The 24,818-nt window shown below is 41.3% G+C and overlaps 1 protein-coding gene across 3 annotated transcripts in view; it reads right to left on the bottom strand.

The window, feature by feature from the left end:
• Positions 1–24,818, bottom strand: part of galnt13 (polypeptide N-acetylgalactosaminyltransferase 13) — a 394,116-nt gene that overhangs the window by 161,093 nt on the left and 208,205 nt on the right. For all 3 annotated transcript variants that reach the window (XM_072261955.1, XM_072261953.1, XM_072261954.1), the window contains exon 4: positions 850–1,016. In XM_072261955.1, the coding sequence (XP_072118056.1) occupies positions 850–1,016 (167 nt within the window). The remainder of the gene's footprint in view (positions 1–849; positions 1,017–24,818) is intronic.

The raw sequence follows: 24,818 nt of genomic DNA, 5'->3' as shown, positions 1-24,818 counted from the left end.
AGAGGTATAGATAGGTAAACACAAGCAGGATTTTTCGTTGAGGTTAGGTGAGACGAGAACCAGAAGTCATAGGTTAGGTGTGAATTGTGAAATACTTAAGGGGAATATGAGGAGGAAACTTCTTCACCCTGAGGGTGGTACGAATGTGGAACATCAAGCTTGAAGAGCCTATTATAAGATAAGACAACCAAAAGACAACACAAGATATTATATTTCAGTTCAGTCATTCTTGCTTTGATGAAATCCAGATCCTTTTTAACTTCACTTCTACCCCTTCCATCATGCTTAGCAACTTTGAATACAAATATAGAGTCAGCATGAAAAGAATCAGAGCAAATACTGGAAAATAGGACTTTTTTTAAGGAAGTTCCTGTTTAACAATTTGTATACAACGTTAAACAAACATTTCTGTGGAACTTCAAAAGGAACAATAGAACATGCGTCAATGCAAAAGCGGGCACTGACACAGAACTACCGGACATCTACTTACAGTTAGCTGCAATAAACCCGTTAATTACTTTTTAAAAACTGCCAATATGCCACTTCATTCTAACTGTAAAATCTATAAAAGAAAACTAACTATACCTTTTATCCTAAAAAGAGTTGGTCACATTGCAAGGTTAATTAGTTTTGATCCTAACTACTTTAGTTTAAGGTTTGGGGAGAAAAAATGCTTATTTTTGTATAATATACACTACAAATACCATATTTAATGTTGTCAGAAAAAGCTCATCTTCACATTTTAAGTTTTCTTCAGGATCAATTTTTTTTTTAATTACAATTTATTTGAAATTTACAATGGTATTCTGTGAACAATACTTACAGACAAGTAAAGGGAATTGTTTTTACCTCTCTCACTGTCATCATCCACGAGAATAATCTCTACAAGGACATTCTTTGGGGAACGAATAATTACACTGTGAACCGTACGAAGCAGAGTACTCCAGGCTTCATTATGAAAAACAATGACAACACTTGTGTCTGGAAGATCATCTTGATAGACTTTTGTCTTGCATCTGAATGGAAAATGCATAATAAAATAGTTACAAACTTTTGCTTGGAGTCATAAAGTCATAGAACATAACAGCAGAGAAACAGACACTTTGGGCCATCTGGTCCATGCCTAACTATCAATCTGCCGAGTGCCATCAATCTGCACCCGGACCATAGCCCTCCATATCCCTCACCTCCATGTACCTATCCAAATTTATCTTACATGCTGAAATCAAACCACTTCTACTGCCAGCTCATTCCACACTCTTATCACCCTCTGAGTGAAGGTCCCCTTAAGCATTTTACCTTCTATCATTAACCCATGACCTCTAATTGTAGTCTCACCCAACCTCCGTGGAAAAAGGCTCTATGCATTTACCCCATGTATACCCCTGATAATTTTGCATATCTCTATGAAATCTCCCCTCATTCTCCTAAGCTCAAGGGAGTGAAGTCCTAACCTATTCAGCCTTCCCCTACAACTCAGATACTCAAGTCCTGGAAACATCATTGTAAATTTTCTCGGCATCCTTTCAAACCTATTTACATCTTTCCTAAAGATAGGTGACCAAAACTGCTCCCATTACTCCAAATTAGGCCACACCAACATCTTAAGCAAGTTAAACACAACATCCCAACTCCTGAACTAAATACTTTGATCTATGAAGGCTAATGTGCCAAAAGTTTTCTTTATGACCTTAGTTACCTGTAAAGCCATTTCCAAAGTATTAAGGTCTGTATGCCCAGATGCCTCTGTTCTACCTCACTCCTTAGTGCCCTACCCTCACCGTGCAAGTCCTACCTGAAGTACAATGCCTCACACCTGATGGACTTCTTCACTGTTCACTACTGTCTACTACATCCAATCTTGGTGTCATCCACAAACTTGCTGATCCAGGTTACTACACATTATCATCCAGATGGTTGATACAGATGACAAATAACAACAGATTCAGCTCCAATCCCTGTGACACACCATTGGTCACAGGCCTCCAGTCAGAGAGTTAAGCATCTACAACCACCCACTGGTTTCTTCTGCAAAGCCAATGTCAAATCCAGTTTACTACTTCATCTTGAATGCCACGTGACTGAACCTTCTTGACCAAACTCCCTAATGGGACTTAGTCAAAGGCCTTGCTGAGTCCATGTAGACAACATCCACTGTCTTGCCTTCAACAACTTCCCTGATAACTTCCTTGAAAAACTTTATACGATTGGTTAGACAAGACTACCATGCACAAAGTGATTTTGACTATCCCAAATCAGTACCTGTCTATCTAAATACTCATATATCCAGTCCCTTAGTATGCCTTCTAATAACTTACCTACAACTGATGTCAGGCTCACCAGCCTATAATTTTCCAGCTTATTCTAAGAGCCATTTGTAAACAATCGAACAATATTAGCTATCTTCATCTCACCTGTGGCTAAGAACATTTTAAGTACCTCTGCTAGGGTCCTATCAATTTATGCACTAGCCTCCCACAGGTCCAAGGGAACACCCTGCCAAGCCCTGGGGATTTATCCAACATAATTTGCCTCAAGACAGCACGGACCTCTTCTATAATCTGCATACTGTCCTTGACCTCACTAATGTCTTGCCTCACCTCTATGGATTGTTGCTCTCCCGAGTAAATACAGATGCAAAAAATGCAATTAAGATCTCCACCATCTCTTCTGGTTCCATGCATAGATAACGGCATTGATCTTCAAGTGGACTAATTTTGTCCCTTGCTATCCTTTTGCTTTAATATAGCTTTAGAAGCTTTTGGGATTCTCCTGATTTCTTTCTTAAGTGTTCTCTTGTATTTATTATACATACTCAAGTACCTCATTTGCTTCTCCCTGCCTATACCTGCTAGGCACCTCCTTCTTCTTAGCAGGACCCCACTATCTCTTGAAAATCAAGGTTCCCAAATTCTGTTATCCGTTGCCTCTTAATTGGGAGTGTACATCCAGAGTCACCCCATCCCTATTATAGAAGTTAGATGACAAAAGTGACCTCTCATATCACAAATTAATAGTGTGTATTTTGCCGATCTTTTAATTTTGGTCACAGATGGTATCCAGCTGCTTGGTCTTCGCTTGGACTGAAGTTGTCAGACAGCATAATTAATAGAGCTCAGCAGTAAACATTACTTTGCTTCTGGTCCTTGGTGAATGGAGGCATTATGGCTCACATTAACCTGAATCAATATAAGAGAGCCTGCAGATGCTGGATATCCACAGCAACACACACAAAATGCAGGAGGAACTTGGCAGATCAGGCAGCATCTGTGGAAGTGAATAAACAGCTGATGCTTCAGGCCGACACTCTTCTTCAGGACTGAGGAGGAAAGGGAAATACACCAAAATAAAAAGGTGGGGACAGTGAGAGGAGGATTAGCAAATACGTGATAGGTGAAGCCAGGTGGGTAAGAAAGGGAAAGGGCTGGAGAAGAAGGAGTCTGAGAGGAGAGGAGAATGGACTATGGGAGAAAGGGAAGAAGGAGGGGCACAGGGGGAATGATAGGCTGGCGAGAAGAGGTAAGAAGACAGAGTGGAGAATAGAAGAAGAGGGAACGGGGGCGAGGGGTGAGGAAAAAACATGACCAGAAGGAGAAATAATGTTCATGCCAGTAGGTTGGAGGTAACTTAGATGGAATATGAGGTGTTGCTCTTCCACCCTGTGAATGGCCTCATCGTAGCAAAAGATGGAAATTCTTGACATGTCGGAACGGGAATGGGGATAGGAGTTAAAATCGTCGGTCATCAGGCAAATTCTGCTTTTGTTGATGGAGCAGAGGTCCTCAAAAAAACAATCTTGTTGCCTTTGCAAAACAACAAAATAAATAAAGCAAACTGTGCAAGATATTAAAAGAGGGACTAAGTTAAAATATAACAAATTCTGATCAGCATTTTATTTTAGATGACATTTTTCATTTGATAATGAAAATGTGCTTCAGATAATGCTTTCTACGATCATTTAATTAATTGCAAGGTTAATGAATAAAGCCAGCATGTTAAATATTTTATGAAAATAATTACTGAAGTGATTTTTACAGAATTACAGAATAAATTGCTCAATACATTTTTACCGCATATCATTTACAAAGATGAACTTAATTGCAATGTAACATCAAGCAGTCCGCTCAAGTTATTCAATCAAGTTAGTGACTTAGAAGTCCCCATAATTAGATTGGTTATAACAGAATATTTCCAAGGTTATATTTGAAAAAGCACTACTTCATATACTAAAATATGCAAATGTTTTACAAATTACTAAATTCACAGCACAGACAATGTAGCTAAACAATTTGTAACAAAGCAAAAAACCTGAAGGATAAAGTATCTTCTATTCTGCTGATGCATAGATAATCACTGTAAAATTCAATTAAATTGCTTTAACATTTTCATTATAATTGCACTATTAGTATTCTTTGTATTAATAACGCCAGACAGCTCAGAAATACTTGAACATAAGGAATGCATCAACACTGCAGAACTGAATTCTGCACAGCTGTCCAGCAGTACGAATGCTATTCATTCATTGTGAATTAACCTCCTCGCTGAAAGTAACAGAATGGCAGAATGAGGCCAATGGAAAATCCAAATTAGACCAAATGCAGCTGGCTATCTCCAAAGGCCTTCCTTTCCAAAAATTTTCAAACATCTTTCCAACAGGAAAATTGTCCAAAAACTACTATAGTATCAATCTAGGGATACAGATTTAATGTTTTCTGTATGATGCTTAGATAGATTATCCATTTTTAACATATAACTGTTGTGGGAATGCTGCTTGTCAAAATCCAAACATGACTTCAGCAAACATTTGATTCTCTTGACAGATCAGATTTACAGGTTCATGTTCTAAATGGCTATCCTTCAACTCTGAAGTCATGCCCTCTTGTTTTAGACTCCCCTACCATGGGAAATAACTTTGCCATATCTAATCTGTTCAGGTCTCCTAACATCCGGAATGTTTATATGAGATCCCCCCTCATTCTTCTGAACTCCAGGGAATACAGCCCAAGAGCAGCCAGACGTTCCCCATATGGTAACCCTTTCATTCCTGGAATCTTCCCTGAACCCTCTCCGATGTCAGTGTATTCTTTCTAAAATAAGGAGACCAAAACTGCACACAATAATCCAAGTGTGTGGTCTCATGAGTGCCTTATAGAGCCTCAACAGGGGTGACATAGGATCAAAACATTTGTGAGTAGAGTTAAAAAAACTGTATGGATAAAAAGGCACTGATGGGATTACATACAGGCCTCCAAACAGTAGCTGGGATGTAGGCTACAAATTATAGCAGATTAAAAAAAGCATGTAATAAAATAAATTGGGAAAATTAGGCTGTTGCTAGATCCCAAGAGAGGGAATTTGTAGAATGTCAACAAGATGGCTTTTTTACGATCAGCTTGTGCTTGAGCCCACTGGAAGACTGGTTGTTGTGTAATGAACCACATTTGATTAGGGAAATTAAGATAAAGGAACCCTTAGGAGGGAGTGATCATAATATGACAGAATTCACCCTGCAATTTGAGAAGGAGAAGACAAAGTCAGACGTATCCGTATTACAGTGGAGTAAAGGAATTCCAAAGCATGAGAGGGCAGCTAGCCAAAATTGTTGAAAGGGATTCCAGCACAGCAGCACTGGCTGGGGTTTCTGCAACAATTCGGAAGGCGTAGGATAGCTACATCCCAAAGATTAAAATGTATTCTAAAGGGAAGATGAAGCAACTGTAGCAGACAAAGGAAGTCAAAGACAGCATAAAAGCAAAGAAGAGATGGCATAAAATACAGCAAAAATTAGTGGGAAGTTAGAGGATTGGCCAAGCATTTGAAAAACCAACAGAAGACAACTAAAAAAAACCATAAGGACGAAAAGATGAAAAATGAAGGAAAGCTAGCCAATACTATAAAAGAGTGTACCAAAAGATTTTCCAGATATATAAAGAGTAAATGAGAGGAGGAAGTGGATATTGGACCACTAGCAAAAGACACTAGAGAGGTAGTAATGGGGGAAAAGAAACAGCAGGTAAACTTCTAAAGTTTTTTGCGTCATTCTTCAGTATAGAAGACATGAACAGTATGCCAGAAATTTAAGAGCGTCAGGGGCAGAAGTGACTGTAGCTATTACTAAGGAGAAGCTGCTGAAAGGTCTGAAGGTAGATAAGGTAGGCCAAAGGAAGTATGATTTCCTTAAGGGGAAAACTTGCCTGACAAATCTTTTGGAGTTCCGTGAGGAAATAACAGGCAGAATAGACAAAGGTGAGTCAGTGGATGTTGGTTATTTAGATTTTCAGAAGGCCTTTGACAAGGTGCTGCACATGATGCTGCTTAACAAGAGAAGAGCCCATGGTATTACAGAAAAAAATACTAGCATGGATAGAAGATCGGCTGATTGGCAAGAGGCAAAATTTTGAATAAAGGGAACATTTTCTGATTGGCTGCTGGTGACTAACGATATTAAGACTATAAGGTATAAGAGTAGAGTTTGGCCATTTGGCCCATCAAGTCTGATCTGCCATCATGGCTGATCCAATTTTCCTCTCAGACCCAATCTCCTGCCTTCTCCCCATATTCCTTCATGCTCTGACCAATCAAGAATGTACCATAAAGACTTGATCTTCCCAGCTGCCTGTGGAAAAGAATTCCACAGATTCACCACTCACTGGCTGAAGGAACTCCTCCCCATTTCTGCTCTAAAATGACACCACTCTACTCTAAGACTATGTCCCCAGTCTTAGATTTTCCCACCATTGGAAATATCCTCTTCACATTTCCTCTGTCAAGGCCTTTCACTATTCAATAGGTTTCCTTGAGGTCACCACTCATTCTTCTAAATTCCAGTGAATACAGGCCTGAGCCATCACATGCTTTTCATATGACAAGCCATTCAATCCTGGAACCATTTTCATGAACCTCCTTTGAACCTTCTCCTGTTTCAGTACACTTTTTGAAGATAAGGGGCCCAAAACTGCTCATAATACACCAAGTGAGACCTCATCAGTGCTTTACAAAGCCTCAGCAGTACTTCCTTGCTTTTATATTCTAGTCCTCTTGAAATGAATGCTAACATCACACTTGCCTTCCTCACCAATGTCTCAAACTGAAAATCAACCTTATGGGGAATTCTGCACAAGGACTCCCAAATCCCTTTGTGGCTCAGTCTTTTTATATTTTCTCTCTTTTTAAAACATAGTCAACCCTTTCATTTCTTCTGCCAAAGTGTATGACCATACATTTCCCGACACTGTTATTCCATCTGCCAATTCTTTGCACGTTCTCCTAATCTGTCTAAATCTTTCTGTAGCCTCTCTACTTCCTCAAGACTACACGCCCCTTTAACTATCTTCCTATCATCTGCAAACGTTGCCCCAAAGCCACTAATTTTGGGAAGGCCCCAAATCCTCGGCTTTGCCTATTGCCGGTTGCCGGCGTCGAAGCGCTCAGCAGAGATGGTGCTCGGTGTCGGAGAGCTGGTCAGAGGCTCGAAGTTTTCGGATGGACTCGGGGTTGGACTGTGGTCGGGTGCTTCCAGGATGCTGCATCGGCAAGTTTGCAGCGCTGGAAGCTCATGGCAGGAAGAGTTTTCTTCCTTCAACTGTCTACATGAGATGATGGGACTTTCGAGAGACTTTGAGACTTTTTTTTTACCGTGCCCATGATCTGTTCTTCTATCAAATTATGGTATTGCTTGCACTGTTGTAACTATATGTTATAATTATGTGTTTTTTGTCAGTTTTTTTTAGTCTTGGTTTGTCTTGTGTTTCTGTGATATCATTCTGGAGGAACAAATTGTATCATTTCTTAATGCATGCATTACTAAATGACAATAAAAGAGGACTGCGTGTCCTCATAATCTAATCTAATTTCATCATCAGAATCATTAGCATATAACCTGAAAAGAATTGGTCCCAACACAGACCCTTGTGGAATACCAGTAGTAACCAGCAGCCAACCAGAAAAGGCTCCCTTTACTCCCAGGGGTATTCCGCAGGGATCAGAATTGGGACCACTTCTTTCCAACAAATATATCTCAATGATTTGGATGATGGAGTTGATGGCTTTGTGGCCAAGTTAGGTGGGGGGCATGTAATGTTGAGGAAACAGGGAGTCTGCAGAAGGACTAGGGCAGACTGGCAAACTGCGCAAGTAAGTGGCAGGTGGTATATAGTGTCGGGAAGTGTATGGTCATGCACTTTTGCAGAAAGGAATAAAGGCATAGATTATTTTTTAAATGGGGAAAAATGTCAAAAATCACAGGTGCAAAGGAACTTGGGTGTCCTTGGTTAGTCCTGATGAAGGGTCTCGACCTGAAATGTCGACTGCACCTCTTCCTAGAGATGCTGCCTGGCCTGCTACGTTCACCAGCAACTTTGATGTGTGTTGGGTGTCCTTGTGCAGGATTCCCTAAAGATTAACTTGCAGGTTGAGTCAGTGGTAAAGAAAGGAGATGCAATGTTAACATTCATTTTGAGAAGACTAGAATACAAGAGCAAGGATGTGATGCTGGGGCTTTATAAGGCATTTGTCAGCCTGCACTTAGAATATTGTGAGCAGTTTTGGACCCCTTAACTGAGAAAAGATGTTCTGGCATTGGAGAGAGTCCAGAGGAGGTTCACAAGAATGATTCTGGGATGAAAGGGCTAACGTAACTGGAGCATTTGATGTCTCTGGGCTTGTACTCACTGTTATTTAGAAGAACTGGTGGGGGGAGGGTGGTGGGAATCTCACTGAAGCCTATCGAATATTGAAAGGCCTAATCAGAGTGGATGTGGAGAGGATGCTTCCTATTGCGAGTGAGTCTATGACCAGAGGGCACATCTCAGAATAGAAGAATGTCCATTTAGTACAGAGATTTGAAAGAATTTCTTTAGCCAGAGGGTAATGAACCTGTGGGACTCATTGCCATGGATGTCTTTGTTGGCCAGTATTGAGTATAGTTAAAGCAGAAGTTGATAGATTCTTGGTCAGTCAGGGTGTCAAAGGTTACGAGGAGAAGTCAGGAGAATGGGGTTGAGAGGGATAATAAATTAACCATGATAGAATGGCGGAACAGACTTGATGGGCCGAGTGGCCTAATTCTACTTTTACGTCTTATGGATGTGATAGAGAAGAAAAATGAGGCCAGAACAATGACATGTAAGAGATTACAGTTGTTAGAAGTGTAAGAGAATGGAAGAAATACCCAGCAGCATCTGAGATGAGAGAAAACATGTGGATTTGTACATTTAGCAAACACCACGAAAACCATTTATTACCAGTTAATGACTTTCATCAAAACTAGCCTGGTCAGAAGATGTGCTGTTTCTCAAGTTTACAACATTGCAAGAGACCACAGACAAAAACCTGAGCAGGAGAATTGGACTGACAATCCCAACAACTTGGTGGACACACCAGCAGACCAAAGACAGAGACCACAGAAACTCATCTTATGTTCACCTAGATCTCATCTCTCATCCAGTCCAACTGTTATCCATGACATACAGTTCAAGACTTCCAAAAAATATATATATAGTTATCTCTGGTACCAAGCGGACTGATCAGACTCTATCAGCAAAAGAAGTCTCTCCTGTCTTCTTCTAAATTCACCTTCCTTCATGATATTTTGTGGCCGTGTATTCTAGATAATTACAGAGACACATACAGTACCCAGAAATACTGCACCCTCTTTTGACAACGACGTTAAAGCATTGTCAGTCTGTTGTCTCAGGTGAGCATTAAAAAATCCTGTGGCACTTCTTTGAAGAGCAATTGAGTGATCAGTGTCCTTACCAATAAACATCACTCTTTAAAAGTTACTAAATTAGTTCCTCACACTGCAGTCCGTGGGAAGTTACATAAACTGGCAGCCACAGTTACTGCATTCCAAAGAGTGACTAGACTTCAAAACTATATTTGTTCACACAGTGATTCAGAGCATTCTGAAAGAGAATGAAAGATGGATTTCTACTTATTTTCTTATGCATTTCTCTATTCAACATTCTCTTCTGCTTTTGGCTTGCTCTTGCATTTGTTTGATTAATATTGTTTTCAGCTGGTAAGCTGGCAGATTTTGTCTTTTCTATTTACAAAATATAATATTGGAAGAGCATTGGATGAGACAGCATGAGCATGGAAAAGATCTGATAGACACATTAACAAGCCAAGACCAGATCTCTAGAGGTACATCAACAAGAAATTTAAATGTCATAAGAGCTACAGACACAGCATTATGAGGTCAGAAGTTCATTGGTGGTTACATATTCATCAATTCCACTTAAATCTCCTCAGAAAATGAAGCAGCCCGAAATCTGCATCCCATAAGATCTAGACAATATTCAAGCAGCTGGCAGATAATATTTGTGTGCAATATATCAGGTAAGGGATAAGATAGAGATAAGAGAGAACATGCGCGCTATGGTGATGATAGACCTGATTCTGATAAGGTTCTCTATTGTGGGCTGAGAGGGGGAAAGGGGCAGGGAGGGGGGAATCATGGTTGGGAAAAGGGAAGGGAGTGGGGAGGGGGCAGGAAACACCAGAAAGACATTCTGTAATGATCAATAAACCAATTGTTTGGCATTGCCTGGTGTCTCAGAGCTGGGTGTGTCTGCACCCCCCTCTGCCAACTGTCCTACATCCCCCCACTCATCCCCACCCCAGGGTTCTCCACCCACACCATTCCCAATATCTTTGCTCCCACCAGGTTTACAAACTCTCTCTCCACTCCATCTTGACAAATACAGTACTGTGCAAAAGTCTCAGGCACCCTATATATATATATATATCTCAGAATTTTGCACAATACCATATAATAGAATTGTCATTATCAACATCCTAACCAGAAACTCAACTGAACCACCCAAATATATCTGAGCTTACAAGATCGTTTGGAAATTGGATCCCTGTCAGTAAATGAGTCACTTCCTACCTCTCAAGTCCTTTCACCAGCTAGAATACAAGTCATGTCTACAACGAATAACCTTGCACTTGTTCAGCTGGGTGCCACTTCAACAATTTTAAGAACCTTAGCGCCACCTAGGAGAAGGCATTCTGTATGAGTGGCATGCTAACAAACACCTTAAGCATTAAATCCCTTGACAGACTGCACATCATATGTGCCCTCTATAAAACATACCACAGTTACTCACCAAAGTTACTCCAACACCCTCCAAAAAAAAGTCTCAAACACCAAGAACAAAGGCAACTGAAGCTAGAAATGTCACTACTTATAGGGTCTACTCACCACATACCATTCTGACTTGGAAACACATCATCATCCCTCCCAATGAAATATTAGAATTGACTAGAGCATCACTATATGACGACCTATAGCAGAAGCACAATCCAGTTAAAGGTGATGACCCATTACTACACTCTCTCATTCATTTAAGAATGGGCGAGACTGCAGTACTTGCTAATGGTCCCAACCTGATAAATGAAGAATAAAAATTAAAAAAACACAAATTGGATCAAGTCACTGGAGAAGCCAAGATATTGAAATAATCAGTGAACAGAATACAAAACTGGAGGTCTCGAAAATGAAAGTGAACATGAAAGTTCAAAAGATGCATAAAGCTTTGTGTGTGTGGCTCATAAAAGTGCAGATGATGACAAGTACAAAAGATCAAGTACCTGAACTACATGAAGCATTCTCAGTATTACCCAAAGCAAAGTACAGATTTGCTATTTCCTTAAAAGACAAGATTTATCCAAACAAGATTAATCTTTAATAGCCAGAATTCTCAGGGCTACCTTGGATGGTTGCCAGCAAGAGTGAAAGTAAAGATGAATAATAATGTCTTAATTCATTTTTGGCAGGAACAAAGCCAAGCGGACCACACCAAACTTAAATATTTATATACCATACAGGAATTAATTAGAAAACTACAAGAAGTTCTTTTGAATAAATTTATGAATGTGCTATAATATGGTAATACTTTTGTTCCATGTAAAACATACTTCTATCATTCAATTCAATTTTTAAAATATTTCTCAAGTATATTGCAGCAAGAGGCCGAGAGAGGAGGAGTAGGAATCTCAGAGAGAAGACTTTTTTTTTTACACACTGCTCGAGGAAAAGAGGCTAGACTGCGCAGGCGCATGACGTAGAGCGCCAAAGGTTTAAAAAAAGACCACCATATACAGCGGGCAGCGGAGTGAGAGGGAGCAGAGTGGGACGGCTTTGGCTCAACAAACTTTGGCGTAAACAGGCAGAGGCGAGGGTAGGTTTTGTTTTGTTTGTTTAGAGTAGAGAGAATACCAGGCAGGATGTTGGAATGTTCCTCTTGCAGGATGTGGGAAGTCAAGGAGACCACCAGTGTCCCTGACAACAACACCTGCAAGAAGTGCATCCAGCTGCAGCTCCTAACAAACCGCGTTAGGGAACTGGAGCAGGAGCTGGATGACCTCCGGATCATTCGGGAGAATGAGGTGTTTATAGATAGTAGCTTCAGGGAGGTAGCTATGCCAAAAAAGCAGCACACAGGCAATTGGGTTACCATCAGGTGAAGGAAGGAGAAAAGGCAGGCAGAGCAGGGTTCCCCTGTGGCCATTCCCCTCAACAACAAGTATACCGATTTGGATACTGTTGGGGGGGATGACTTACTTGAGACAGGCTGCGGCAGCTGGATCTCTGGTACTGAGTCTGGCTCTGCAGTGCAGAAGAGAGGGTGGAAGAAGAGGAGAGCGGTAGTGATAGGGGACGCGATAGTTAGAGGTACAGAAAGGAGGTTCTGTGGTCGTGACAGAGACTCCCGGATGGTTTGTTGTTTCCCGGGTGCCAGGGTCAGGGATGTCGCGTGCACAGCATTCTGAAGCGGGAGGGGGATCAGCCAGATGTCATGGTACACATCAGTACCAATGACATAGGAAGAAAGAGTGAGGAGGTCCTGAAGAGTGAGTATAGAGAGCTTGATAGGAAGTTAAAAAGCAGGACCTCGAGGATGGTAATCTCAGGATTGCTACCTGTGCCACGTGCCATTGAGGGTAAGAAGAGGATGCTCTGGCGGATGAACACGTGGCTGAGGAACTGGTGTAGGGGGCAGGGTTTCAGTTTTCAGGATCATTGGGACCTCTTCTGGGGCAGGTGGGACCTGTACAAGAGAGACGGGTTACACTTCAACTACAAAGGGACCAATATCCTTGCAGAGAGGTTTGTTAGTGCTTTTGGGGAGGGTTTAAACAACAAACGTAGATTTGCAGTGGGATGGGAACCAGAGTGCCACAGCAGATAGTGGAGCAGGGGTGAAAATAAATGATGTTAAAAGTTCATGCAAAGTCACAAATAGAAGGGTTGTGTGTGGTGGTAATAATCTTCTGAGGTGTGTCTATTTCAATGCAAGGAGTATTGTGGGGAAGGCTGACAAACTGAGGGTGTGGATTGACACATGGAATTACAACATTATAGCCATTAGTGAAACTTGGCTAAAGGAGGGGCAGGACTGGCAGCTTAATGTTCCAGGGTTCCGATGTTTCAGACGTGATAGAGGCAGAGGAATGAAGGGTGTGGGGGTGTCATTGCTAGTCAGGGAAAATGTTACAGCAGTGCTCAGGCAGGACAGATTAGAGGGCTTGTCTACCAAGGCCATGTGGGTGGAGCTGAGAAACAGGAAAGGTATGACCACATTAATGGGGTTGTATTATAGACCACCCAATAGTCAGCGAGAATTGGAGGAGCAAATCTGCAGAAAGATAGCAGACAACTGCAGGAAACATGAAGTTGTGATAGTAGGGGATTTTAATTTTCCACATATTGATTGGGATTCCCACACGGTTAAAGGTCTACACAGGTTAGAGATTGTAAAATATGTCCAGGAACGTTTTCTAAATCAATATATAGAGGTACCAACTAGAGAGGATGCAATATTAAATCTCCTATTAGGAAATGAGTTAGGACAGGTGACGGAAGTGTGTGTAGGGGAACACTTTGGTTCCAGTGATCATAACACTATTAGCTCCAACTTGATCATGGATAAAGATAGATCTGGTCCTCGGGTTGAGGTTCTAAACTGGACAAAGGCCAAATTTGAAGAAATGAAAAAGAATCTAAAAGGTGTGGATTGGGACAGGTTGTTCTCTGGCAAGGATGTGATTGGTAAGTGGGAGGCCTTCAAAGGAGAAATTTTGAGAATGCAGAGTTTGTGTGTTCCTGTCAGGATTAAAGACAAAGTGAATAGGAATAAGGAACCTTGGGTCTCAAGGTATATTGGAACGCTGATAAAGAAGAAGAGAGAGATGTATGACATGTATTGTAAACAGAGCAAATAAGGTGCTTGAGGATTATAAAAAGTGCAAAAAAAATCAGGAGGGCTAAAAGACATGAGGTTGCTTTAGCAGTCAAGGTGAGGGATAATACAAAGAGCTTCTACAGGTATATTAAGAGCAAAAGGATAGTAAGGGATAAAATTGGTCCTCTTGAAGATCAGAGTGGTCAGCTATGTATGGAACCAAAAGAAATGGGGGAGATCTTAAATGGGTTTTTTCTGTCTGTATTTACTAAGGAAACTAGCATGGAGTCAATGGAAATAAGGCAAACAAGTGGTGAGGTCATGGAACCTATACAGATTGAGGAGGAGGAGATGCTTGCTATCTTGAGGCAAATCAGAGTAGATAAATCCCCAGGACCTGACAGGGTATTCCCTCGGACCTTGAAGGAGACTAGTGTTAAAATTGCAGGGGCCCTGGCAGATATATTTAAAATGTTGGTATCTACGGGTGAGGTGCTGGAGGATTGGAGGATAGCTCATGTTGTTCCGTGATTTAAAAAAGGCTCTAAAAATAATCCGGGAAATCATAGGCCGGTAAATTTGATGTTGGTAGTAGGTAAATTATTGGAAGAAGTACTGAGAGATAGGATCTACAAGTATTTGGACAGACGGGGACTTATTAGGGAGAATCAACATGGCTTTGTGTGTCGTAGGTCATGATAAACCAATCCATTACAGTTTTTCGAGGAGGTTACTAAGAAAGTGGATGAAAGGAAGGCAGTGGATGTTGTCTATATGGACTTCAGTAAGGCCTTTCACAAGGTCCCGCATGGAAGGTTAGTTAGGAAGATTCAGTCGCTAGGTACACATGGAGAGGTAGTAAATTGGATTAGGCATTGGCTCAATGGAAGAAGCCAGAGAGTGGTAGTGGAGGATTGCTTCTCTGAGTGGAGGCCTGTAACTAGTGGTGTGCCACAGGGATCAGTGCTGGGTCCATTGTTATTTGTCATCAACATCAATGATCTGGATGATAATGTCATAAATTGGATCAGCAAATTTGCTGATGATACAAAGATTGGAGGTGTAGCGGACAGTGAGGAAGGTTTTCAAAACTTGCAGAGGGATTTGAACCAGCTGGAAAAATGGGCTGAAAATTGGCAGATGGAGTTTAATACAGACAAGTGTGAGGTATTGCACTTTGGAAGGACAAAACAGAGGGATCTGGGAATACAGATACAAAATTCCCTAAAAGTGGCGTCACAGGTAGATAGGGTCATAAAAAGAGCTTTTGGTACGTTGGCCTTTATAAATCAAAGTATTGAGTATAAGAGTTGGAATATTATGGTGAGGTTGTATAAGGCATTGGTGAGGCCAAATTTGGAGTATTGTGTACAGTTTTGGTCACCAAATTACAGGAAGGATATAAATAAGGTTGAAAGAGTGCAGAGAAGGTTTACAAGGATGTTGCCAGGACTTGAGAAACTGAGTTACAGAGAAAGGTTGAATTGGTTAGGACTTTATTCCCTGGAGCATAGAAGAATGAGGGGAAATTTGATAGGGATATATAAATTATTATGGGTATAGATAGAGTGAATGCAAGCAGGCTTTTTCCACTGAGGCTAGGGAAGAAAAAAAACAGGGGACATGGGTTAAGGGTGAAGAGGGAAAAGTATAAAGGGAACATTGGGGGGGGCTTCTTCACACAGAGAGTGGTGGGAGTGTGGAATCAGCTGCCAGATGAACTGGTAAATGCGGGCTCACTTTTAACATTTAAGAAAAACTTGGACAGGTACATGGATGAGAGGTGTATGGAGGGATATGGTCCAGGTGCAGGTCAGTGGAACTGGGCAGAAAAATGGTTCGGCACAGCCAAGAAGAGCCAAAAGGCCTGTTTCTGTGCTGTAATGTTCTATGGTTCTATACATATTTGGGCCTTAAAGAGCAATTTGGGACCCTATTTAAGAAAGAATATGCTGACATTGGAGAGGGTTCAAAGGAGTATCATAAAAATGATTCTGGGATTGAAAGGCTTGTCATATAAGGAGTGTCTGATGGCTCTGGGCCTCTACTCATTGGAATTCAGAAGACCGAGGGGTGAACTCATTGAAACCTATGATTGTAAGGTCTTGATAGAGTGGATGTGGAGAGGATGTTTCCTGTGATGGGGGAGTACAAGACTAGAGGACACAGTCTCTGAATAGAGGGGCATCCTTTTAGATTGGAGATGAGAAGGAATTTCTTTAGCTAGAGAGTGGTGAATCTGAGGAATTTGTTGCCACAGGCAGCTGTGGAGGCTAAGTCATTGGATATATTTAAGGCAGAAGTTGATAGATTCTTGATTTGTCAAAGCATGAATGGATACAGGGAGAAGGCAGGAGACTGGGACTGAGAGTGAAATTGGATCAGCCATGATGAAATGGCAGAGCAGAATCGATGGGGCAAATGGCCTAATTCTGTCCCGATACCTTACAGTTTTATATTACATCATGTATACAGTACACTCACTTGTCATTCAGCATTTCTCTCTGGAGTGCAATGTCAATAGCTCAAAACACATAAATGTCAAGTTTAAAATGAAAAATTATTGTTCTCTTCTACCATTACTGAGATTAAAGTTCTCACCAATCAATATTGTGTTCTGGAGTTGTTTTACAAAGCAGTTCAAGATGAAAGCATCAGATTTATCAATAGACTAGGCATTTTGTGGCAGTAGTGACAGAGACTCAATTGCTCAGAATACTTCCCTCAATGGTCTTAATAAGAAAGCCCGGGGTGGGGGGGGGGGGGGCAGGGGGTTATAACTTTATGAATGTTATGCATTCTGGATTGAATGTTCATTAAGATGTCTGTGAACAAATAAACAGAACAAATTACATCGGTTCAAGAAGTTGCAGCTAGACTACCCTCACTAACATTGTGTGGAGGAATGATTTAGCTGAGCAATATGCCTTGCAGGATATGACCTACACTTGAAGGAGATCAATTCAAAACTAATTAGCGGAAATAATATTAAATTGAGTGAGCAATCAACCTATAGAACAAGACCCCCAGAGATTAATGGAACCAATTAGTATTGATTGATTCAAATGTAAATTAGATAGATTTCTTTCACAAGATAACATTTTCAGCGACAATGGCCTAAACACCCTAAGGGACTGCTGCCCACATTTACCAATCTCCAAAACTACATTACTCTGTATCCACTGGAATAATCTTGCTGGGTCTGGAGGAACTAAGGCCAAGCAGTGAGGCCAGGGATTTCAGTGATTTTAATGGGTAGTGTAGGCAGGCCATAAACAGACCCACCCACTGAAATTCCCATGTTTGACAGCCAGAAAGCTCCAGACTAGCTTAATCTGGCAAATTTGACATTCTGGAAATTAAAAAATATGAAACCAATAGAACAACAAACTTATAATAATAAAACATTTCAGAACAAGGGGTCATAACTTAAAGATGGTGGGAGGAAAGTATCAGGAGATGTCAGAGGCATTTTCTTTTTACACAGAGAGTGTAGGTGTATGTTATGCACTGCCAAGGGTAGTGGTACAGGCAGATACATTAAGAACATCGAAGAGACTCTTAAATAGTCAAAATGGAGAGACAGGCAAAATTAGATGAAAGACAAATGGCTGGCTATGTGGGAGGGAAAGATTAGATTGATCTTGGTGTAGGTTAAAGGGTTGGCACAACTTTGTGGGCCAAAGGGCCTGTATTTTTTTATGTTCTATCATGAAATAATTACAACCATTAAGGCAAACACAAGTTGCTAAAGTAATGCAGCTCACCTTTCTCTTTCTTATCTACTTCACAGTTGTATATTTGGTATCACCATAAAGCTCATGCAGCAGCAGATCTAACCTGACGCTGGATTGGAGAACAGATTCTCCAACTAGTGAGGGAATCTCTATCAGCTCCTGCCCAGCTATCTGACTGTGCAGATTTCAGTGGCAGAGCATTCCCAGAACAATCAGCTTGTATGATCAAGACTGCTATGTTTAAACATGAGTCTCAAAAGTTATCATTTTATTTATAAATGCCAGCAAAATCCAAGGCTAAATAATTTGGGGTGTCTATTGTGTGCTTGAGAAGGAAAGGTTACCTTGGATCATTGGTTCCCAAAAAAAATCCCAGCTTTGGGGATTTATTCATGCCATGTCTAGGATTACTTTAGAATAAGCAGCAGAAATTAATCTCTATTTTTTAATTACAGAACATCTCAGAACAAGAATAGGCCCCTCTCAACCCATCATGTGAATGCAAACCATGATACCAATCTACTTAATCTCATCTGCACCTGATCTGTAGTCCTCTTTTCAAAATTCAAAGTTTATTATCGAATTATGTACACGTCACCAAATACTATCCTGAGATTCATCTTCGCAGGCATTTATAGTAGAACTAAAAAGTACAACAGAATCAACTAAAAGTACAAAAAAATACACACAAAGACCGGCAAATGGTGCAAATACAAAAAGGGCAGACCGACCGATAGATAGGTCTGAGAACATGAGTTGAAGCCCTTGAAAGCGAGTCCAAAGGTTGAGCTCAATGACCAGTTCAGTGTAATGGTGAGTCAAGATATCCACACTGGTTCAGGAGCCTGTTAGCTGAAGGGTAATGACTGCTCCTGAAACAGGTAGTATGGGACCAAAGGCTCTTGTACTTTCTCCATAATGGTCGCAATGAGAAGGGAGCATGGCTGGGTGGTGGGGGCCCTTGATGATGGATGCTGCTTTCTTATGGCAGCACTCTTCATAGATGTGTTCAGTGGTAGGGAGGGCCTTTCCTGTGATGAACTGGCTGTATCCACTATTTTTTAGGCTTTTCTATTCTTGTGTATTGGGGTTTCAACACCAGACTGTGATGTAACAAGTCAGGATACAGTACTCTCGACTGTGCATCTAGAAGTTTGTCAGAGTTTCAGATGACGTGCTGAATCTGCACAAACTTCTGAGAATGCTGCTGTGATTTCTCTGAAATGAATGACAACATGCTAGCTTCAGGACAGATCCTCTGATATGATAATGCCCAGGAACTGAAAATTACTGACCCTCTCCCTCTCTAATCCCCTAATGAGCACTGGCTCCTGGACACCCAAATTTCTTTCTCTTAAAGTCAATAATCAGCTCTTTAATTTTGCTGACATGAAATAAGAGGTTACTATTGTGGCATCACTCAACCAGATTTTCAATCTCCCTCCTATATGGTGATTTGTCACTGCCTTGGATTCGGCCAACAACACTGGTGTCATCAGCAAACTTGAGCATGGCATTAAGCTGTACTTAGCCTCACAGTCATAAGTATAAAGCGAGTAGAGCAAGGGGCAAGGCACACAGCCTTGCGGTGCACCTGTGCTGATGGAGATGGTGGAGGAGATGTTGTCAATCCGTACTGACTGGGGTCTGCAAGGAGAGTAATCGAGGATCCAGTTACACAAGGAGATATTGAGGCCTAGGTCTTGGAGCTTATTGATTAGTTTTGCAGAGATGATAGTGTCAAATGCTGAGCTGCAGTCAATGAAGAGCATATATATCTCTTCACTGTTCAGAGATGTTCCAGAGCTGAATGGAGAGCCAATTAAATGGCATCTGCTGTTGACATGTGACTGGTCACAACATCCCCACCTCCCGCCTTTTAAACTTTTCCATCACACTTGCTTCTACCAGCTCTCCTGGGATTACCTTTCGGGCACCTAACATTTTGTTTAAACCACTTGCCTCACGGTTTTCTTTAAATTTTACCCCTCTCTCCTTAAAGCCATGCCCTCAAGTATTAGACATTTTCACCCTGGGGGGGAAAAACTATCAACCTTATTTATGCTTCTTATAATTTTATATATTTTTACACCTATATTGTCACAATTATTGTTTAACATGCCATTACCACAAAGGCAGAAGTAACCTCAACGAACCTCAAGGAACCAAAAAAGTAGATGACTATAGGGCAGTGGATTTTTTTGTTTAAGCTTTAGCAAGTTTCCCTGCAAGGACAGGCTGCCTCCCCCTCAGAAGAGATCCTGATGAATCCCTGCTCTCTTCACCAGCTCTTCACCCACATATTCATCTAGCCTACCCTTCCATTTCTGACCTCTCCAACACGTGGCACCAAATATCCAGAGATCACTACCCTCCAGGACTGACTTCTTAGCTTCTGACCTAATACCCCATACTCATTCTATAGGATCTGATCCCTCACTCTAAGTACATCATTTGAATTAATATGTGTAACAATCTGACTGTTCACTCTTGCCTTTAAGAATTTTCTGCAGCTGCTAAAAGATATCTTTGACCTTGGCACATGGGAGAAAATACAGCCACAAAATCCCTATCAAGTCCCCTATCCCTATTACCCTGTCTAACTCTACCCTTCTTCTCTGAATCTCAGAACCACTCACAATGCCAGATACCTGACTACTTCTGCTAGCTCCTGAAAGAACTTCCCCCTCAACAGGATCCAAGGGGTTATATATTTTAGTGAGAGAAGTCAAAAGGACAGGCAGGATGGTAGAGGAGGTGGCATTGCTCTGTTGGTTTAAAAAAAAATGAAATCAAATCATGAGAAAGAGGTGACATTGGGTCAGAAGGTGTTAAATCATTGTAGATAGAGCTAAGGAACTGCAAGGGCAAAACGACCTTGATGGAAATTGTATACAGACCCCCCCAAACAGCAGTAAGGATGTGGTCTACAAATTACAACAGGAGATTAAAAATGCACGTCAAGCGTGCAATATTGCAATTGTGATAGGGAATTTCAATATGCAGGTAGATTGGGAAAATCAGGTAAATCAGGTTGGTGCTCAACTCCAAGAGGGGGAATTTCAAGAATGCCCACAAGATGGCTTTTTAGAGTAGCTTGTGGTTGAGCCCACTACAGGATCTGCTATTCTGGATTGGAAATTGTTCAATTAACTGAAATTGATGATAGAGCTTAAGGTAAAAGCAACATTAGGGAAAAGTGATCATAATATGATCAAATTCACCCTGAAATTTGGGAAGGAGAAGCTAAAGTCATATGTATCGGTATTACAGTAGAGTAAAGGGAATTAAGAGGCATGAGAGAGGAGTTGACCAGAAATGATTGGAAAAGAACACTGGCAGGGATGACGGCAGATCAGCAAGGTCTGGAATTTCTGGAAGCAATTTGGAAGGCACAGGATATATACATCCCAAAGAGGAAGAAGTACTCTAAAGGCAAGATGACACAACCATGGCTAACAATTGGAATGAAGGGAGCCTTTTCTGATTGGCTGCAGGTGACTAGTGGTGTTCCACAGGGGTCTGTATTCAGACTGATTCTTTTTATGTCACATGTCAATGATTCTAATGACGGAATTGATGGATTTACTGAAACGATTACAGACCATATAAAGATAGGTGGAGGGACAGATAGCTTTGAGGAAGTAGAGAAGTCACAGAAGGACTTTGACAGATTAGGAGAATGGGCAAAAAAAGTGGCAGATGGAGTATAGTGTCAGGAGGTATATGGCCATGCACCTTGGTAGAAGAAATAAAAGGGCTGACTATTTTCTACAAACATTTGTAAATGGACAGAAAATACATAAAACAGAGGCACAAAGGGACTTCGGAGTCCTTGTGCAGGATTCCCCGAAGGTTAATTTACAGATCAAGTCTGTAGTGAGGAAGGCAAATGTGATGTCAGCATTCATTTCAATAGGACTAGAATATAAAAGCAAAGATGTAATGTTGAGACTTTACAAAGAACCAGTGAGGGCTCACTTGGAGTATTGAGAGTAGTTTTGGGTCTCTCATTTTAGAAAGGATGTGCTGAAACTGGAGAGGGTTCAAAGGAGGTTCATGAAAATGATTCCAGGTTTGAATGGCTTGTTATATGAAGTGTGTTTGATGGCCCTGGGCCTCTACCTACTGGAAGTCAGAAGAATGAGGGGTGACTTCATTGAAACCTATTGAATGGTGAAAGGCCTTGGTAGAGTGGATGTGGGGAGGCTGTTTACTTTGGTGGAGAGTCCAAGACCAGTGGACACAGCCTCAGAATAAAGTGGCGTCCTTTTAGAATGGAGATGGAGGAATTTCTTTAGCCAGAGAGTGGTGAATCTGTGGAATCCTTTGCCACAGAGAGCTGTAGAGATCAAGTCTGTATGTAAATTTAAGACAAAGTTTTATAGATTCGTGATTGGTCAGGACATAAAGGGATACGGGGACAAGGCAAGAGGTTGAGGCTCAGAGGAAAAATGGATCAGCCATGATGAAATGACGAAGCAGACTCGTTGGGCCAAGCAGTCTCATTCTGCTCCTCTGTTGTATGATCTTAGTTAAATGGCACCTGGGCCCATTTAACTGCAGTGCCCAGTTCCAATCAGTCTGCAGCGTCAGTCGCGACCTAACCTGTGGTGAGCCCAAATCCGAGAGACCTCACCACCAGTGTTCTCATTCTTTTATACCGGGTCTCTTCTCTCCACCACGACCCTGAGTTGATCCTTTGTCCAAGTTGACCCATCACGTGACTGTTGCCTCAGGCACCTTAGGTTCAGATCTGCAGAGACAATACCTTGGTCACCTAGCACGCAGGTCACCCTTTCACCACAGATCATAGCAATTGCTCCTTGCGCTCTCGGGCTGACATTTTAGGATTCTTACTACACCATTCAGGCTGCTTAGCCATTTCAGCTGCTCTGTCCAATCCCACACCAAAATGTCCTCAACCTTCATTGTTACAAGGGTGAGCCCAATGCAATCTAGAAGACTATTTCATTTTCTGCCTGGATTGTTTATGACCCAATGGCATGAAGTTCCCAATTTCAACTAACCGTTTCCTTCTGAGATTTCCCCCCTCTCTCCTTATCCACTTCCAGTCCTTCCATTTCTGTTCTCTTTCCCATGGCCACTTGAGAGACAATGGCAAAAACCAAAGCTTCTTTTACTTTCAAAGATGGTCATATCAAACTTTTGTTACATTAGCTTAGCTGCCTGGACAACTAGAGAAAAATTCAAAGGCATAAGATGACTGCAGATAAAAATCACCAGAATACGCGCAGTGATAAATTGGTTTGCTCTTCTAACAGCAATGGGGATTGAGAAATGCTATAGAATATTACAGGTCTGGAAAGTAACACAAATGTTGTTTTCATTTGAAAATGTGTCAAAGACAGGAGAACACACTTTATTGGCAAAAGAATCAATGATGACACATTAAGCAGCACGTATAGATAACTTGTTTATGATTTACAATCTACATTAATAACTTAAATGAAAAGGCAGAGTGCACTGCTACCAAACTTACTGATAACACAAAGGAAAGTGGAAAGGAAGGTGAGTATGGCTTGCAAAGGGATAATGAAGCCCTGTTAGATAAAGTTAAAAAAAATGTAGTCCTGAGGAAGGCATCACAGCATCTTTACTTTCTTAAAAGATTAAGGAGTTTGAGAATGTCTAACAAACTTCTACAGATGTACTGTTGAAAATGTCCTGACCAGCTACAACACAGTCGGGAACAGCAATTTGAACATGCCAAAATACAAGAAACCACAGAGAGGAATGAAAGCAGTCCAATACATCACGGACACATCTCTCCTTACCATCAGTGATATCTGCATGAGGCACTGTGTCATGACAACAACATCTATCATCAAAGATCCCCACCCTCCAAAGCATACCATCTTCTTGCAGCTATAATCATGCATGAGGTGCAGAAGCTTGAAAATTCACATCGCCGATTTTAAGAACAGCGACTTCTCTTCAACCAGCTGGCAAAACCGTAACCATTTCCTCAGCACAGCAATACTCTAACCACTTCAATGGACTTTGTTTCTCTTACTGCTCTAACTTTGTTCTTCCTTGTAAAACTAATGTATAATTTAGGCTTATTTTGTATGTTTCTTTCTAAATGTTCTATTTCTAGGAGGAGTTTAGGAAGATTAAAGATGTGATAACAGCACATTTGGAAAGCGGTGAAATCATCGGACAAAGTCAGCATGGATTTGTGAAAGGAAAATCATGTCTGACGAATCTCATAGAATTTTTTGAGGATGTACCTAGTAGAGTGGATAGGGGAGAACCAGTGGATGTGGTATATTTGGATTTTCAAAAGGCTTTTGACAAGGTCCCACACAGGAGATTAGTGTGCAAACTTAAAGCACACGGTATTGAGGGTAAGGTATTGATGTGGATAGAGAATTGGTTAGCAGACAGGAAGCAAAGAGTGGGAATAAACGGGACCTTTTCAGAATGACAGGCGGTGACTAGTGGGGTACCGCAAGGCTCAGTGCTGGGACCCCAGTTGTTTACAATATATATTAATGACTTGGATGGGGGAATTAAATGCAGCATCTCCAAGTTTGCGGATGACACGAAGCTGGGTGGCAGTGTTAGCTGTGAGGAGGATGCTAAATGCAGAGTGACTTGGATAGGTTGGGTGAGTGGGCAAATTCATGGCAGATGCAATTTAATGTGGATAAATGTGAAGTTATCCACTTTGGTGGCAAAAATAGGAAAACAGATTATTATCTGAATGGTGGCCGATTAGGAAAAGGGGAGGTGCAACGAGACCTGGGTGTCATTATACACCAGTCATTGAAAGTGGACATGCAGGTACAGCAGGCAGTGAAAAAGGCGAATGGTATGCTGGCAGTTATAGCGAGAGGATCCGAGTACAGGAGCAGGGAGGTAC

This window comes from Mobula birostris, chromosome 6, assembly GCF_030028105.1.
Source record: "Mobula birostris isolate sMobBir1 chromosome 6, sMobBir1.hap1, whole genome shotgun sequence".
Taxonomy (NCBI): Eukaryota; Metazoa; Chordata; class Chondrichthyes; order Myliobatiformes; family Myliobatidae; genus Mobula; species Mobula birostris.
This window is presented reverse-complemented; position numbering and strand designations above follow the sequence as displayed.